Genomic DNA, 17,509 nt, shown 5'->3' with positions numbered 1-17,509 from the left:
AATATTTAAAGTATCCCATTATTGGGCTTATTTTGGCTTGAACAGTGAGATGGGTGGAACATAAATTTAATAAATAAATATTTGCTAAATAACATGAATTTTCAGCCCTGAAGGTATGTTGGGATCTCACTTTTCAGGTGAAATCTTCATTATATCTGATCCAAGATATTTTCTCAAAGTTGCCCATCAAAGCATCTTGCTGGGCGTGGATTTGGGACTAGGGAGATTTGCCTCTATAAATAAAAGGAGAATAGCCTACATGCAGTTGTTTTGTGTAGAAAAAGGATGTATAGGATCTAGAAACTATTTTATTTCTGATATACTTCCATATTAATCTTACATTAAGCTTCCATTAATGTCATAATTAATGAGCTTCATAGTATCACTTAATGTTTCATAAATTAAGATTCTTCATGAAAAGGACTAACACTAAAACTACACAAGTGAAAGTGCAGAAACCTCAACTTGGTCTTGTAAACATTACACTTTTAAGGATTCTTCTCCCTCTTTCAAAACATTAAACCCTGGAGCCCTCCAACAAATCTGGAGTCATTGTATGCATTGACCTTCATAAAACCTTACAGGTCTTCTGATAAACAACTATTCAAAGGATTAATGTGCAAGTTGATTCATTCTCTGAATAACCTGCCCAAACCAACTCATGAGCACAAACATCTGAAATTCATGCTTAAAGTCACAGCTATCTATTTCTGCTCCCAACAGAATTGTGTTCCAAATGGTCACAATCATCACAGAATCATTAAAACGGGATCAGAATGGAAATCATGGTGAAAATGTTGAGAACTATTGAAGCCCCTTTACTGAATATACTTCACCACACCCTACTGATAGATGATAGCAATAGCAATAGCTCTTAGACTTATATACTGCTTTATAGTGCTTTACAGCCTTCTCTAAGAGGTTTACAGAGTCAGCCTGTTGCCCCCAACAATTTTGGATCCTCATTTTACCCAACTCAGAAGGATGGAAGGCTGAGTCAACCTTGAGCGTGGTGAGATTTGAACTGCCAAATTGCAGTCAGTCAGCAGTAGTCTGCAGTACTGCACTCTAACCACTGCACCACCGTGATGCTGTGTGCAAATTGCTTTGTTTTATTCAATTTGAAAAATATACGGTATCAAAATAAAATAAACAGTATAAACATAACTATATGCTCAAATTAAGGCTAATATGTGTTAGCAGGATACAGCCATGCCCTTTTCTAGCAAATATACATAAGCTGTTCACTTGCCCAGGAATAAAAAGGCTGCATAGTGGCTCATCCAATTATAAAACAAAAAAAGTTGGGGAGAAGCAGGGAACCTGGAGTGCACCGCAAGAGATTTCCACAGGTATATTGAACACTATACTGACAAACAGCCTCTATTTTTTTTAGCTAGCTTGGAGATACTTCTTGCTCTTTGCAATTTTATGTCCATCTGATTGGGCAATTTCCTCAGAACTTTTTCTTAATACGTTATAAGGTATAATTGGAATTATAATTTCATGTTATCCTGTGATACTCTACATTTCCAAACAGTACACTGGGGCTTCACTCAACTTGTATTTTTCCTTCAGTGAGAAAAAGAAAAGAAAAAAAATGGAATGTAAGATGTACTACAGCTATAATCCTGTCTCAAGAAAGAAATGAGCTGAATGAGAAGAAACCTGCCATTGTTTTTACAGGTCACCTCATGAATTGGCAAAGAAATAGGAGGGAAATATCTCAAATTCTTCATCAGCCTGGTCAGATTATTTTTAATCCGCAAACCACGCTTACTTGATTGAAGCAGCCGATTCCCAAATATTATATACATTCAAAACTAAAGCTTCTGAAGGCTTACTTGGAAAAGGAACACATACTCCTGCATATACTCAACAATGATCCTGCCACTTCATTGTCTTCAAACAATAAAGGTAGGAATTATATATAATATAGAAGTACCCCTGAATACTTTTCCAGCAAATTATCTCCAGCAAAGTTGCTTTTTCATCCTGGCAGCCACAAATAATACTGCAACATTCTGAATGGCATTTGCTTCATTATTCCAACATATTACAGCCTGGACAATGCTTTCAATCAAAATTAATCAGTTTTGAAGTCAATTCAAACTACACTGTTTTCTGCAAAGTTACCAAGAGTAGTAAAAATGCAATAGAAATTTAAGGGATGCCTGGTATTTTTTTAGTAGTTTCTAATATTTAATGAACCAAATTACACCTCTCTTATTCTCTTTTAATGTCAGGCTTCTCTATTTTACATAAATTTTCATTCCTAGAAAAGAAAAGAATTATTTTACTATGATACTTCCAAAGCTACTATATAGTATTCCTGTGTCTTACATCAGAGTTTCTCAATGTTGGCAACTTGAAGGTGTATGGACGTCAATTTCCAAGCTGGTTGAGGAATTCTCTTAATTAAACTCTACGCAACTTAAAGTTGACAATGTTGAGAAACATTTTCTTAGTTGTACCGCCCAGACATGTAACCTCATCGCCTTCTATTGTGGTGAGACAACAATTCCTAAATCCAATCCTGTTATTCTAGGAACTGTACTTTAACCTTTTTAAAAGTTTGATACGGCTTGTTTTGTTGTGACAGAGCAACTAATTAGTGTGTGGAACTCTTCAGTAAGGGAAATCTGAAACTCGTGCAAACAGCAACAATTTCAGGAAAAATCAGTAGAAAGCATATCAAATACATTGTTAAACTATTTTTTTTTTAATTTGGCATACTTAATTAGGAAAGCAAGCATGTGCACAAATCAATCTACTTAGTACTAGCATGTGAACACAATTTTTGTTCTATATGCATAGGGACTTAGTTTGATCGCTACAACATAATTAAGTTGCATTGTATGCAAAAAGAACTGGAAAGGGAGACACACAAGTAGACCTCCCATTCCTGGTGATTCCCAGCTGTGTTATGCCAATTGGACAGGGTAAATGGGACTGGTTCTTTTTACACACATGTAAAATATTCAGAGAGGACTATTAATACAGAAAATAAGTGACTTACATCCTCAAGCATAAAGTGTGGTACCTTTAACAGAAAACATTGGATATTGCCATTAATTTAATTACATTATAGGCCTATCAAAGCCATTAACATTCAATGTTTACAATCATAAATTACTAGCCAGGAACAAAGCCATCTGAGGGCTGATTTTGGTATTAATGAATGCATAAGACAACAAGTGTAAAATGCAAACAATACAGAAACAAGGCAGGAAACTCCATACTAGCAAAATATCCAGAAGGAAACTTGACATGCTAACTTTCAAAGTTTTGAAAAAGCAGGCCACTCTTGTTTCTTGCCTTGTTTTTAAGCATGTTCTTTCCTTTCTTCCAATTTAAAGCGGCAAAAAAACCCATTCTTCTTTCCTTACACATAGACCCATCAGTACATGTCATGAAAATGGAATGCTGAGGAATGTATTTCTGGAACATTTACAGAGCAGGGGCAGTAAATAACATTTCACATGAAACAGCTGATGTTTGGGCAAAAAATGAGTTGATAATGAGGCTTTCAAATTTTATTCTGGAAACTCGGGGAAAACTAATTACTTGAATCTAAAATGGCCCAAAGACAAGCATTGCACCAGTTGTTTTAGGAATGTTCATGCACTGCAGTTAGATAATTATGTTGTGTGGTTTTAGAAAGACTTACTACATAGGTCCAGTATTCAAATCTACAAAGAAATATGCAGTATGTCCTGGAATGTTTATTGTGAGATTTCTGCAATAAAAACTTAAAATATTCCCCTTTACCATGGTATAAATAATATATAGCCCAAGATAAGCTCTTACCAAAGGTCACTTCGCCATTGCCACTCTTGTCAAACAACTGGAAAGCAACAATGAACATTGCATCTGGTGTGCATAAAACTGACTCAAATGCCAAGAACTCTTGGAAGGAAATTAACCTGTGAATCAAAAATCACAAATTTTAGAGCGGAAGGAGGTGCAAAGATTGGGTAGAAAATATTCCAAGGGGTTCAGTTATGAAACAATCAAGATGATGGGCAAAATGCAGCAAATCCTAGGAAATTCAAACTCTAAGCAACTAATCAAGAATGGGACAATTTGCCACAGCCAACTCATTGCGGCCAAGTCGGCACAACCAGCTCACCGTGGCCAACTCTCTACAGGACAACCTGCCACAGCCAACTTGCTGTGGGACAACTTGCTGCGGGATAATTTAATAATTCTATTTAATTAAAGTAAATGAAAAATATATTAATTTTTGCCCTTCACAATTCGTTCTGTCCCTCCTTTTGCATCCTTTCTTTAGTGATTCTAGTCCTGGTATGCTTTTTAAGGTTCTCTTCCTGGCATGCTTTTTAAACGGGACAAGGCAAATTCCTCTTTGGCTTTGATCTTTCTTCCATCAGCTTCTATCAGATAAGGAACACATCCCAACCTGGACAAAGGCTAGAAAATCATTTTAAAAAATGACTACTTACTGAAAAACATAGAGGCTAGATACAAATTAGCATCCTTTTAAAATTTATGCTATGGATTGATCTGAGCTGGGGTTATTTGGATTTTTAGTCCCCCAGTATTTTATTCTGAATTTTGTGTTTGTCTGGATGCATATTTGTCCTGGAAATTTAGATATTAAGGCCTCCAGGATTCAGTGCACTTTCCCTTTTCTTTTCTTCAGTTGCCTTCAGTTCTGAATTAGCTCCTTAATCTTAATCTACATAATAAACAACACACATCTTTCTATTGAACTCAGCAGTTTCATTCCCTTACAAATTAACCTATCACACATCTCAGCCACTCCACTTGCTACATAAAACAAAAAATAGGAAGGACACCAAAGTAAAGGTGTTCAGAAAACTTCACTAGCCTATAGAAGACAGGGTTCTCCTTTAAGTTTGCAATACAGCCAGAGACAAATTGAATTTTAAAAAAAGTGACAAAAGAACAGAAGTTCCCAACCTGAATTCCTAGAGACAAGCCAAAGTCTCAGAAACAGTCTTCAGGGACTTCCAAAAGTTGTCCCCGAAATGTAATATTCATGTGACAGGAGAAAAATGAATAAATGCATAATTGTTCATATTCAATTTAAATCAGATCATATCAAGCTTAGTTTTTGTTCTTTTGCCAATGACTACTTTGGGGGGTGTAGCTTCCAATATGCTAATAAAAGATGAAATACAACTTCCAGGCTCTCGAAAATTCACCTCCCTTTTACAGCAACATTTACAGACACAGTGAGGAGATCTAATTCGAGATCTAAGAGGAAAAGCCAGCATGTTCTTTTATTGTAATGATATAAGGCATGATTTCTGGCATGGTTAGAAATTAATTTAACACATCTACTTGGCAACTTATAGCTACTTATGCTTAATGAATAACACAATAAAAGATAGAATAATTTAGAACAGCAGCAAAGGTCATATCTGCCCAACAAATAACCCTAAGGAATTTAAGAGGCTTTTAATTAAAAAAAATATATGAAATTTAGATATTTATTCTGCCAGCCGCCCACAAAAAGGGCTACATTTAATTTTGTAAGTAACCTTTAATTGCCTCTCTATCACAGTCCTCCAATGGCATTAGTGGCCTTTGCACCCCACTGTGTTTAATTCCTGAATATTGTCCAGAAACATCTGCCCTTCTTGAAAATAAAATTGGAGATCCAAAGAAAGCAAAATGAGAAAAGGACACCTGCTGAGCGGCTCTAAAACTGCATAGGTTAAAAGGTTACATCTGAAGAAAATAGATAATCTGTAAATTAGTTTCCATAAGCAATTTAAAAAATAAAAATATTGTTGGCAAGAAAACACTTAAAAGAAGCATTAACTCTGATTCGGCAAATAGTTTCCTTTGCCATGTATAACAACATTCGTGATTCAGATTCCAGAAGCTTAGCTTGTCAAATTATCCTATCTTTTAAATGCCCAGAAATGTTATGGCATCACTAAAATATGCAAGGTTTTGGTAATGTCACTCGGAGGCTTGCAAAAGAATACCAAAATCCAATAAGATGTTTTAAAATTTTGGTACTCTTACAGTTTATCAAGATTTGGGCATTTTTTAAATAGAATAATTTAAATTTAAATTAATTTTAATTTAACTGGAGAGGAGACTTAGGGGCACTGTTTAAGGATAATATATTGTCCGAACACCTGCTGAGACTGTGTAGTTGATTCCTACCTTAGAGACTACAATATCACACTGTTATTTAGTCTATTTTTTTTCCTATATTCACATGTCGGCTCACAGAAGCAACAAACACAGTATGGTTTCTCACTTATCAAAGAAGTAATCCAAAGATGCTACCTGTATACATAATTTAGACCACAGATAGCATCTAATGGCTTAATCTTCGATTTTTAAATTATTCATTTGTTAGATTGATACCTGGCTTTTCAAGCAGCATGCATACACCTCTCTTCTCCCAGATTTCCCCCCCCCCACAGTTCCGTAAGGCAGGCTGGTCTAAGGCAGGAAGGCTAGCATCAAGCCACTGAGGGAACCAGACAAGTCAAAAGGTTGGACACGCCTAGTCTACAGCCTGAGTCTTTCCAGTCCCAGTTCAACCCCTTAACCATTATAGCTGAAGAGACTGTTTTGAAAACTAAATAATAGTTTCTTAAGCCGACAGAAACTGCTGTAACATAAAATTAAAAAGAAAGCGATAACCTTCACATGGCTCTCACTTTTGGATTGCAATCTAAAATGACATCACTCCCTATCAAAGGTTACAATTAAGTGGTAGATTGCTCACCCATCTTTTGTCTGATCTGCTACTCCTGCCAATAAATCCACCGTTTTAGGATTATAATGAGGTTCAGTATACAGTCCCAAGTATCGCCGCACAAAATCTTCAGGTGTCATGTAACGTTCTCCACTTTGTTCAACAGTGGCATACTAAAGACAAAATCAAATAGAATTATTGTATCTCTTGTCAGCATCTGCAATAGGATAGGATTAGGATAGGATAGGATAGGATAGGATAGGATAGGATAAGGATAGGATAAGGATAGGATAGGATAGGATAGGATAGGATAAGGATAGGATAGGATAGGATAGGATAGGATAGGAAGGGACCTTGGAGGTGTTCTAGTTCAAGCCCTTCTCAGGCAGGAAACCCTATATACCATTTCAGACAAATGGTTATCCAATCTCTTCTTAAAAGTTTCCAGTATTGGAGAGTTCACCATTTCTGAAGGCAAGTTGTTCCACTGATTAATTCTGTCAGGATATTTCTTCTTAGTTCTAGGCTGCTTCTATCCTTGATTAGTTTCCATCCATTGCTTCTTGTCTTGCCTTCAGGTGTTTTGGAGAATAGGTGGACCCCCTCTTCTTTGTGGCAAGCCCCTTAGATATTGGAATGCTGCTATCATGTCACCCCTTAGTCCTTCTTTTCATTAATTAGACATATCCAATTCCAGCAACTGTTATTTATATGTTTTAGCCTCCAGTCCCCTAATCATCTTAGTTGCAAATAGAATTGTTAATATCATAGGGTTGTCATTAAGGTTATGCAAACTGCTTTAACTTCTCTCTCTTTTTAAAATTATTAGATAAAAATCAGTGGTACGTAATCAGAAAGCAAGTTTTCCCTTTTCTTCTCTAGGTGAGGAAGTAATAGAAGAGATGTCTAGAGTACTGCAGGAGGATGATAAAAATTAAATCTGAATAAATCAAAGATTACAAATTCCAGTTGGGTTAAAATACAGTAAATGTCATAAAAAAGAAAGAAAAATAAAGCAAATCTATACAATCTATCAACCTGAAGTCAGGGGTGGGATTCAAATTTTTAACAACTGGTTCTGTGGGCATGGCTTAGGTGGTGGACATGGCTTGGTGGTCATGTTATTGGCTGGGTGTGGCCAACTCAATATCACTCACACATCGAGGCACGCATCTCCTCCCCTGGCCTCTCATGACTGTGGAGATGCTGCAACAGTCGTAAGTGTGAAAAATGGTCATAAGTCACTTTTTTCAGTGCCATTGTAACTTTGAATGGTCACTCCACACAAGCAAAGTACTAGCAAAGGAGGGGAAAAAACTCCAGAGAAGTTCCAGAGACAGGAAGTCTAGTCCTGCCAAGAACGTAATAAGGGTTAAGGGAGAGGCAGTTCCTGTAAGCAACACCAGAATGTTTCCTTCCTGCCTTCCTTACAGGATTAGGCCAGTAATTTCTTCTAACAATCGGTTCTCTGAACTGCTTAGAATGTTAACCACCAGTTCTAGAGAACAGGTGCGAACTGGTAGAATCCCATCCCTGCCTGAACTGCAATATTATAAACTGTTTTGCATTAAAGGCACAGAATTAAGACTGAAGTGGCCTATAGAAAATGGACCAGATACCTTAAGAATGAAAAAAATACTTCAGTTTCAGGGCCAAAGAAGTTTCGACTAAAAACACTTATTGGCTTCCACACAACATCAAATTCTTTTCTATCAAGTTCTTGGTTGCATGGAATAGAATGTATGTATGTATACACAAATGTTGCCCTCTTTCAGATATTGTTGCTATATGTGGATATCAGAAAGAAACTGACATCATCTAAATAATGTTGGCAGGAAGTGGAATTTACCATATCTGTTGGCCTGAACAGAAACCAAAGCAAATGTTCACATTTTCTTAAGCAAGTCTCTAAAAGTTGAAATAATCATTCCTCATCAAACTGAAGACTCCTGGCTAGAAAACGCAAATCTTGAAGTGCCTAGACAAACTAACGTAACCAAGCATATTTTATGTTCTGAAAAAAAATATCCATGTAAACAACATGTCAAGTAATCCAAACTATACAGAGTAAGTCACATAAACCAAGAAAGTAAACCAAGTAAGTTTTTACACTGTTTATTCTGCCGCTGAGGCCCAAATCCAAAGCATTTGGATTAAATATAGTCTACTACAAATCACAAAAGCTGTGGATTGCTAACGGGACAGTTTGAAAAGTTGTATGTTATATTCAGAAACATACCTATGCATATACCACTGCCATACCAACTGTACTAAAATCCTGCAGATCTGCCTGCAATCCACAGATGTCACACAGAGATGCCTGTTCTGTTTTACAGGATGTTAACATTTGGAAACTCTCCAGGAAAAACATGTCTTTATTAGGGATGCACAGATATAGATCTGATTGTAATAGGCCAGACCAGAGAGATTTCTTTATTTTTTATCCGGGAGTCAGAGAAAGGTAATATAGCTATGTGACAGGTCTATCAAAGCAGACAAGCACTTTCATTTTGTCCACTTCAAGCCTCCCTGTTTCATTTTCTTTTTTAGATGAATCTCTCTCCCTTTCTAGGCAAGCAAAGTATATAGAAAAGCCCTCTAAACTCGCATTTCTTCTCAAAAGCATTTAAGGAAGCAAATCTGTGTGAAATACAGTACAGAGAATCTTTGACTCCCAGTTGAGCCCAAAATTTATGTTGCTGAGTGAGAAATTAAGTTTTGCCCCATTTTACGACTTTTCTGGCCATATTTGTTAACTGAATCACTGCAGCTGTTAAATTAGTAACACGGTTGTTAAATGAATCTGGCTTCCCCGTTGACTTTGCTTCTCAGAAGGTTGCAAAAGGTGTTTACAGGACCCCTGGACACTGCAACCATCATAAATGTGAGTCAGTTGTCAAGCATCTTAATATAAATCATGTGACCAAGGTAATGCTGCAACGGTCGTAAGTGTGAAAAATGGTCATAAGTCACTTTTTTCAGTGCTGTTGTAACTTCGGTCACTAAATGAACTGTTGTATGTTGAGGACTACCTGCGTAATGTTTGCCCATGTTCCTATGGATATTCCCCCCCACTTCACCTGCAGACATAAACTCTGCCTATTTTCATTCCACATTTAAAGAAGTTCAACATGCACCTTATATATTAGGAAATAAAACTGACAAGAGAACTTCTTTTTCAATTGATGACAATATTTTTTCTATTGAGAGTGTATAATGTGGGGGGCGGGGAATCTGAAGCTAGAAGTAAGTGTGATTAAATCTCTAACAAACTTTTCTTTCCCATTCAAGTAGGAGGGTTTTAGAGAAGAGACAAATAATTCCTTACCAGACATTCAAAGCAAAATCTTAAAGAGAATTTTGGAAATCATGACAAGGCCCAAGTGAAAATAAGCTCAAGGATGCATGCCGGAGACTTAATGTTCACACTCCAATTGAAAAGCTCTGTGTGTTTCTGTATTCCATCCAAATAATATCTTCACTTTCCACGGTTTTTAAATATTGTACTTGAAAGACAGGATGTGCAACTTAATAAACAATAATGAATCAGTCATATTTGAAATGCACAGTTGATTTGCCACCATAACCTAGGTACAGCAAGGAATAACAAGGGTTCTTTAGCCACCTTGAATGAATGTTGGATTTAGAAGTATTCAGAAAAAATAGGAAAAAAGTACAGTGGCCTTCTGAAACAGATTCCCTTGCACATCTGCCTGGCTGCAACACTTACCACCCCAATTATGCCAATGGGAGGTATCATCTAACATAACTGATAGGCACTTGGGAGAAAGCTGATGTATAGTGATATGGGAAGTCCAGAACTTTTTCTGAACCAATAACCCACAAATTCACTGGAAAATTACACAGAACTCTATGTGAAAACTAACTACTGAGCTCTCACCTGACTCGGCTAACACTCATGAATGAAGTCGAATATACCTGTCGCAGGATAATGTTGCAGGATCTAACCTGGGTCAGTCACCGGAACCAGAGGTTTTGTCTTCTGAGCTTTGGGACTCCTGCTGGAGCGGGCTCCAGCACGAGTCCAAAATCTCAGCAGACAAAACCTCTGGTTCCGGTGATTGACCCAGATTACACCCTGACTAACACTCACCAGAATTTCCAGCCCGCAGTCCCAATACATTTGTATTTTGCATTTAACCTTATGGTTAAAGTGGTGGTTTAATTTATACTGCCACTCAACTCACAACATGACTCTGGACAGCTTACAATTATATACAAGCTGGAAAGAAAAGAAAGATGAATCCGTGCATCTTCTGCTTGCTATGCTCTTCCAGCAAGAGTCCCAGAAGAGACCTCAATTGAGTATCATTCTAAGGACGGGATGTCAAACCCGTGGGCTGGATGCGTCACATGCTGGCCCCACCCCTACCCAGTTTAGGAGAGGGAGAAAAAGTCCCGATACATCACGTGACGCCGCCATGATGACGTGAGTTTGACATCCCCATTCTAAGGGAATGCAAGCCTTTCTACTCTAAAAGAGAACCCCGCCCCCCCAAAACTAAAGGACCTCACAACTCACAACCACTCCCATCCGGACCAGAAATTACAGCATTACTTGCTTGGCTTATGGTGGAGATGAACAGCTGGTATCATCAGCGTTTGGATGATACTTGAATCTATAACTGTAATAGGTTATGCTACACAAGACTACTGGATGCAGCAACAGTAGAAAAATAGCTACATTTTGCCACTCTTATTGCTCCAATGTAATTTTGAGAAATAATTTTACCCTCACTCAGTCAGATTTACTCTGCAGCACTCCAGATATGTCCTCTATCACTTCATTGCTTAGATATCTCAGAAAACCAAGGAAGCTCTCCAGAAGTTTTGTATGGAAAGACTCCACACAGGTCCAATCCAAGGCCATGATTACCACCTCATTCCTTGGAGCAATCAGGACCTCAGTTGAACTGTGTATCATAGCCTTAGGAATAGCCCCAAGTTCCCTCTCAAACCCAGTAAGGTTCATCAAGCCATGGGCTGCATCATTCAAGCAGGCCCTTCCTCAATGTGATGAAGGGTGGCTGTAGAAAATTCCTGGCTTAACAGAGCCATCTTGTTGCTCACTGAAGCCTGCATATTAATTATAAAAGGGACAAACAATGCCATTCAAAATGGGGGTGGGGAAATCCACAGTTTTATGATAGAATACACAGGTAATTACAATTACAATTCGTTTAACAAATAATTCAATATTCAGTGTTTAGATTCTCATCTTTTTCCTCACACACCAAGATCATATTTATTAATCTGCACATTTACTTACTAAATTGATGCATTTTATTTTATTGGTGTTTTTACTGCGTACTGCAAAGAGTGACTGTAAAGAATTGAATAGCCCTATATAATTAATAACACAGATAGATAGATAGATAGATACATACACACACACACACACACACACACACACACACACACAGAGGCTGTTTCATTTTGAAAGACTATAGCTTGCAAAATATCACACAATATGGTTAAGGTTAATAAAGAACAAGAACACAAGTTAGTTAATGTACTACCTACAGTAAAGATAGGGTATCTGAGTTCTTCCTTTCCCTGCTTTCTGGAAGTCCCCAAAATGGCCCCATGCAAATTTGTGGCAGTTCATAAAAATAATGCCTAAAATAAGTATGTGAAACAGAAGTGCACTTAATGCACATGTTTTGGTTAAAACTTCCAGAATGAAAATTTCTGCCCTGAATTCAGAGGAGCCACTAGTAAAAAATAAAATTGACCTATGGAATGAAGATAGCATTGTTGAATTAGACCAAAGGTTTATCGAGGTTAGTGTCCTATTTCGCAGACACCAACCAGATGGAATCAGCTCTAGAGTTAACCATATTACAGTATTGATAAAGCCTGGAAGCTGAAGTTATTTATTAGAAGCTCCATTGAAGTACCAATAAATCACTAATCTAGTTTTTTCTCTTGACATGCTATAGCTCTAGAGGCTGTCCCATATTGTAAGGAACTCTCACTTTCCATTGCTTCATAGCTGCTTTTCTCATCATTTATTCTCCGTGTTTTTACATAGTGAAAGATAATGGCCTTGAAAATAACTACAAGTTGGTTTCACACTGTTTTTGAAGCACTGGAATATGAAAACACTGGTAGTGCTGAAGCACTCAGAAAACAAGAACATGTAAATTGAAACAAAACAGAATAGCACTGAAAAAAAGATTATCTACAAATATCCCAGAAAAGGGCTACATTCCAGAAAAGGATACAGGTGAACATGTGGACTTTGAAAATAGTGAAAAAGGTAAATGGGGACATGTTGAATTTGGTTAGATTCAAAAGACAAGAAAGAAAAAGTAATGGAAATGGATTTGAATTCTACAGATAAAATATGAATGCAAGACAAGATGAGTCAAATATAAAAGGAAACACTGTGTTAACATGTAATGTAATATTTTTCTCATGTTAATTCTGTGGTGCTCCCCATCTGACTTAGTAAAAACCTAGACCCTGTATTTACTTTACCACTGCATATCATAGTTAGAGAGGAGACATATGTCTGCAGTCCCATAATGCTCTAGAAACAAGCCTCTTGATCATTTTTGTCTCAGTCCTGTCTAGACAGGAAAGGCAGACAAATATTCTTGTTGGATGCTCCCAAAAGAAGTTAATCCCAATGGTGTCTAATTGATACTGCCAGTATCAAATTGAGCGGAATACCTCATTAAAGATCTTTCTGCATTATCCTTTGTAGAAATAAATTCACTAATTTTTTGGCATGAGACCAGAAAATAGAACACAACAAAAGCTAAAAATATAGAAGCCCGCATACATCAAACATTCTCTGCATCTAATAAAACAGGTTATACTCTAAGAAACATTCTAAAATATTTAATGACAGTCTCTGTCATTTCTGTTATCCAGAGCTATCACAGATCTCTCAGAAAAAATATTACTCACCTGCAAAAATATGTTACGCAGTTCATTTGGATCTGCTCTTTTGGTTGTCTGAACCTATAAAAAACAATATTGGGAAAAAAATTAATAGTTCACTGGTGACGTTATTCAACAACCAAAGAGGAAACACTCTCACTATACTCTTTGATAAAGTAGCCTCTCTTATCTAAATGATAAAATGTTTACAATATTTACATACGGTTTTGTTTTATTTAACTTAAAGTGAATGAAGTGCTCATGTAAGCATCAATCTCAGGAGGAATTGCCAAGCAAAGAACAGATTGAGAAACAAAGAAAAGTAACAGAATTAACAGGATGCTTCTTGATGGCCTTCTTGATGCTATCGGACAAACCACATTGCATTACTATTCCATCTTTCCCTCTAGAATTGACTTTTGTGGAAAAAATAAAAATAAAACAGAACCGTGAAAAACCAAGAAAAATTTGAGAGCAACATCTGGCCTGCAATAAAAAATTCTATGAACAAAGTAAGATTGGGATATGATAAAGTCTCACATGAAATTATCAAAATGTTCTAAACAGAAGGCAGCTTTGTTCTCAGGCAAAGACAACAGAGTTAAACTCAAACATGATCTTGTAGGTGCCAGAAAGTACAAGCAGGCTTCCTCAAATAAATTAATCTCATTCCTGTTCCAAGAAGCAAGATCATATATATAACCTCTGCAATACAGCATGTGTGAGGGAATCCTATTTTACTACGCATATGGATATTTTTTCTAGATGTACTTCAACTGAATAACCTAAAAATCTATAAAATGACCTTATACAATGTTTTGCATTGGCCACCTACAAACTTTGGGGAGAAGATGGCATCAAAATATCCACGTTTATTATATATTAGTGACCATTTCAATCCTACTAACTCTTTTTTTCAGAATCCCCTTTCTGTTCAGAATCACTCACATGTCATTACTTTACATTACTCTTTACCAAGTGGGTACCTTCCAAGATATGTTGAACCACAGGTCCCAGAATTCCCATCTACATTGGCAAAGAATGATCTAGACATCCCTCCAAAAACCTATCAAACCAGCATGTATAGGAGCCTCTGTGGTGCAGTAGTTAGAGTGCAATACTGCAAGCTACCTCTGCAGCCAGCTAGCTACAACTTGGCAGTTCAAATCCCACCAGGCTCAAGGTGGACTCAGCCTTCCATCCTTCCGAGGTAGGTAAAATGAGAACCCAAATTTTGGGGGGCAATAGGCTGACTCTGTAAACCGCTTAGAGAGGGCTGTAAAGTACTATAAAGCGGTATATAAGCTTAAGTGCTATTGCTATGTATCTAGACTGTGGAAATCATATTTGTTTCCCTTAAGAGACTATCCAAATCTAAATTGCTTAATGAGCACAAAGCTTTACTTTTGTAGATCAAAGACCGCATCGCCACATTAAATATAACTGTCAACTTTTCCCCAAATAATCCACACCTCAACATTCCAGTGGTCATTAAATCGGATTAGAACACTGCTCCACCATGCTCACAAAACTGAGGCTGTGAAGAATGTGCTGTGCGCAAGAAGAACCTGGATTCAAACCCAGGTGTATCCAGAGGCAGCTTTTAAAGACTCTCCCCTGAATCTGCTAAGAATCCCTTCCAGTTTGGATGACAGGACACTGAGCTAGATGAACCACAACTCTTTAAGGCAGGAGTCTCCAACTTTGACAACTTTAAGCCTGGCGGACTTCAATTCCCAGAATTCCCCAGCCAAATGGATAGGGAATTCTGGGAGTTGAAGTCCACCAGGCTTAAAGTTGCCAAGGCTAGAGACCCCTGCTTTAAGGCCATGTCAGCTATGAAAACCCCCAAAGGCAAAACTCTTCTCAGAGGTTTTCCGGGGAATCCAGCAGGAGAGGCAGGGTGAAGACATTCCACCTTCCCTGGTGCATGTTTCAGATGGATTGGATGTTCGTCATTACACTAACACTTGCCAGTAAGTAATCAGGAATAGCAGCACGCCCAGTATATTCATAGTTACTCAAACCAGGCTGCAAGAAGGTGTAGTTGAGATACATTTGGCCGCAGGGAAACCAGGGTTGAAGAGAAAGCAAACCCAAGTCACCTGGAGTTTATGCTTATCCAACATGCCCTCCACCAGACCTCTACGATAACCTTCCCCAACTTGGGACTCTCTCCACATATATGCCAGACTTCCAACTCCCAGCCTCTGGAACGATCCTACTCTGACCAAAATCCCCAGAAGATACCGGTTGAGAAAGGCTGTTGCATATAAGCTGCCCCTTCCCTTGGCTCCACCGGCAGGACTATCGTTCAAGAGGCCCACCTCGTCCTTCTGGAGGGTCATGTTTTTAAAATGTCCGGTTTTCGATAGAATCCGCCGCCGTCCCTCTAACTAAAACTATCCCCGTTCCCGCCGTGAGGGGCCCAGGAACGGGGTGGGGTGTCGAAGCTATACTCGGGCCTGTCCCCCTCCCCGAAAGGCGCGGGTTGGCCCTGAACAACCTTGCCCGTCGGCTGAAAGAAAGCCGCTCGCGCCAGCCGGCTCCTTAAGCAACAAGCAGAGAGAAGGAGAAGGGGAGTCACCTTGACGGCCATGCTGCGCTCGGGAAAGCGGATGGAGGAGGTGGAGGAGGAGGAGGAGGAGCCTCTCGACGGCGCTGTCAAGCAGCGGGGCGCGCCGTCGCCGCCCGCCTACCCCAGCCGACCCTCTGTGAAGGCGGCGCCTCCGCTAAGCTTGTCCCGGGGTGACCCCAGCCGCGTTGTAACAAGCCGGCCCTGACTGTGGCCGGCGGGGAGCGAAAAGCCCACGTCCCTTGCGCTACGTTTGCTCCGCTTTTGCTCCAAAACCCGAGGCCTGTCGGCGTTAGCAAGTCAGTCAGTCTCCCGAGTGCCACCTGGGCGCCGAGAGGGCGTTGTCACGCCAGTTGCATCTGGAATGCCATGGGAATGCCGAGCCCTCGTGACCAGCGAAGGCGGACCCAGATGGTTGAGGGTGACTCTTAGAGAGGGCTGTAAAAGCACTGTGAAGCGGTATATAAGTCTTATTGCTATTCTGCTTCCCCCGGACTTTATTGCTGATAGGGGAGGGGAAAAAACAGCTTCGTTTTATGTAATGTGGTTTTCATCAAAAAAAGTGCTGGTAAAAACCGCATGATCTTGTGTGGATTAATGCAGTTGTGCCAGGGTTATCAACTGGATCTTAAGTTAATAATGCTCACTGCAGAAAGAGTATACAAAATTTATTTCCACATTTAGAATAGAATAGAATGGAATGGGATAGAATAGAATAGAACAGAACAGAACAGAACAGAATTCTTTATTGGCCAAGTGTGATTGGACACACAAGGAATTTGTCTTTGGTGCATATGCTCTCAGTGTACATAAGAAAAAATAAAATACATTCATCAAGAATCATAAGATACAACACTTAGTGATAGTCCTAGGTTACTAATAAGCAATCAAATCATATTAGGAAACAATATAAATTGTAAAGATACAAGCAACATGGTTGTAGTCATAAGTGGGAAGAGATAGGTTAATAGGAAGAATGAGAAGAATAATAGTAATACAGTCTTACTAAGTAGTTTGACTGTTGTGGGAATTAGTTGTTTAGCAGAGTGATGACATTCGGGGGAAAAAACTGTCCTTGTGTCTAGTTGTTCTGGTCGGCAGTGCCCTATAGTGTTATTTTGAGGGTAGAAGTTGAAACAACTTATGTCCAGGATGTGAGGGGTCTGTAGATATTTTCACAGCCCTCTTTTTGACTCTTTTTGACTCGTGCTGTATACAGGTCCTCAATGGAAGGCAGGTTGGTAGCAGCTTTGTTTAAACTGGTACTCAAGTTTTAAAAAGTCATGTTCAAAGGCAGCACTACTACATTC

The 17,509-nt window shown here is 38.6% G+C and overlaps 1 protein-coding gene across 2 annotated transcripts in view; it reads right to left on the bottom strand.

Annotated features, from left to right (window-relative positions):
• Nucleotides 1-16,587, bottom strand: part of SLC25A12 (solute carrier family 25 member 12) — a 51,847-nt gene extending 35,260 nt beyond the window's left edge. Inside the window, exons 1-4 of one of the 2 annotated variants that reach the window (XM_026697058.2) lie at nt 16,212-16,587; nt 13,652-13,705; nt 6,743-6,885; nt 3,811-3,926 (exon numbers count right to left, since the gene is read on the bottom strand). In XM_026697058.2, the coding sequence (XP_026552843.1) occupies nt 3,811-3,926; nt 6,743-6,885; nt 13,652-13,705; nt 16,212-16,223 (325 nt within the window). In that variant the 5' untranslated portion in view covers nt 16,224-16,587. Of the gene's footprint in view, nt 1-3,810; nt 3,927-6,742; nt 6,886-13,651; nt 13,706-15,951 lie in introns of both variants that reach the window. The other variant, XM_087919941.1, reaches the window with a different exon arrangement.
• Between the last annotated feature and the right edge of the window lie 922 nt (nt 16,588-17,509).

This window comes from Pseudonaja textilis, chromosome 1 (assembly GCF_049901715.1).
Source record: "Pseudonaja textilis isolate UNSWEBS1 chromosome 1, rPseTex1.2, whole genome shotgun sequence".
Lineage (NCBI taxonomy): Eukaryota > Metazoa > Chordata > Lepidosauria > Squamata > Elapidae > Pseudonaja > Pseudonaja textilis.
The sequence above is the reverse complement of the archived record's forward strand: the minus strand, read 5'-3'. Positions and strand labels throughout refer to the sequence as shown.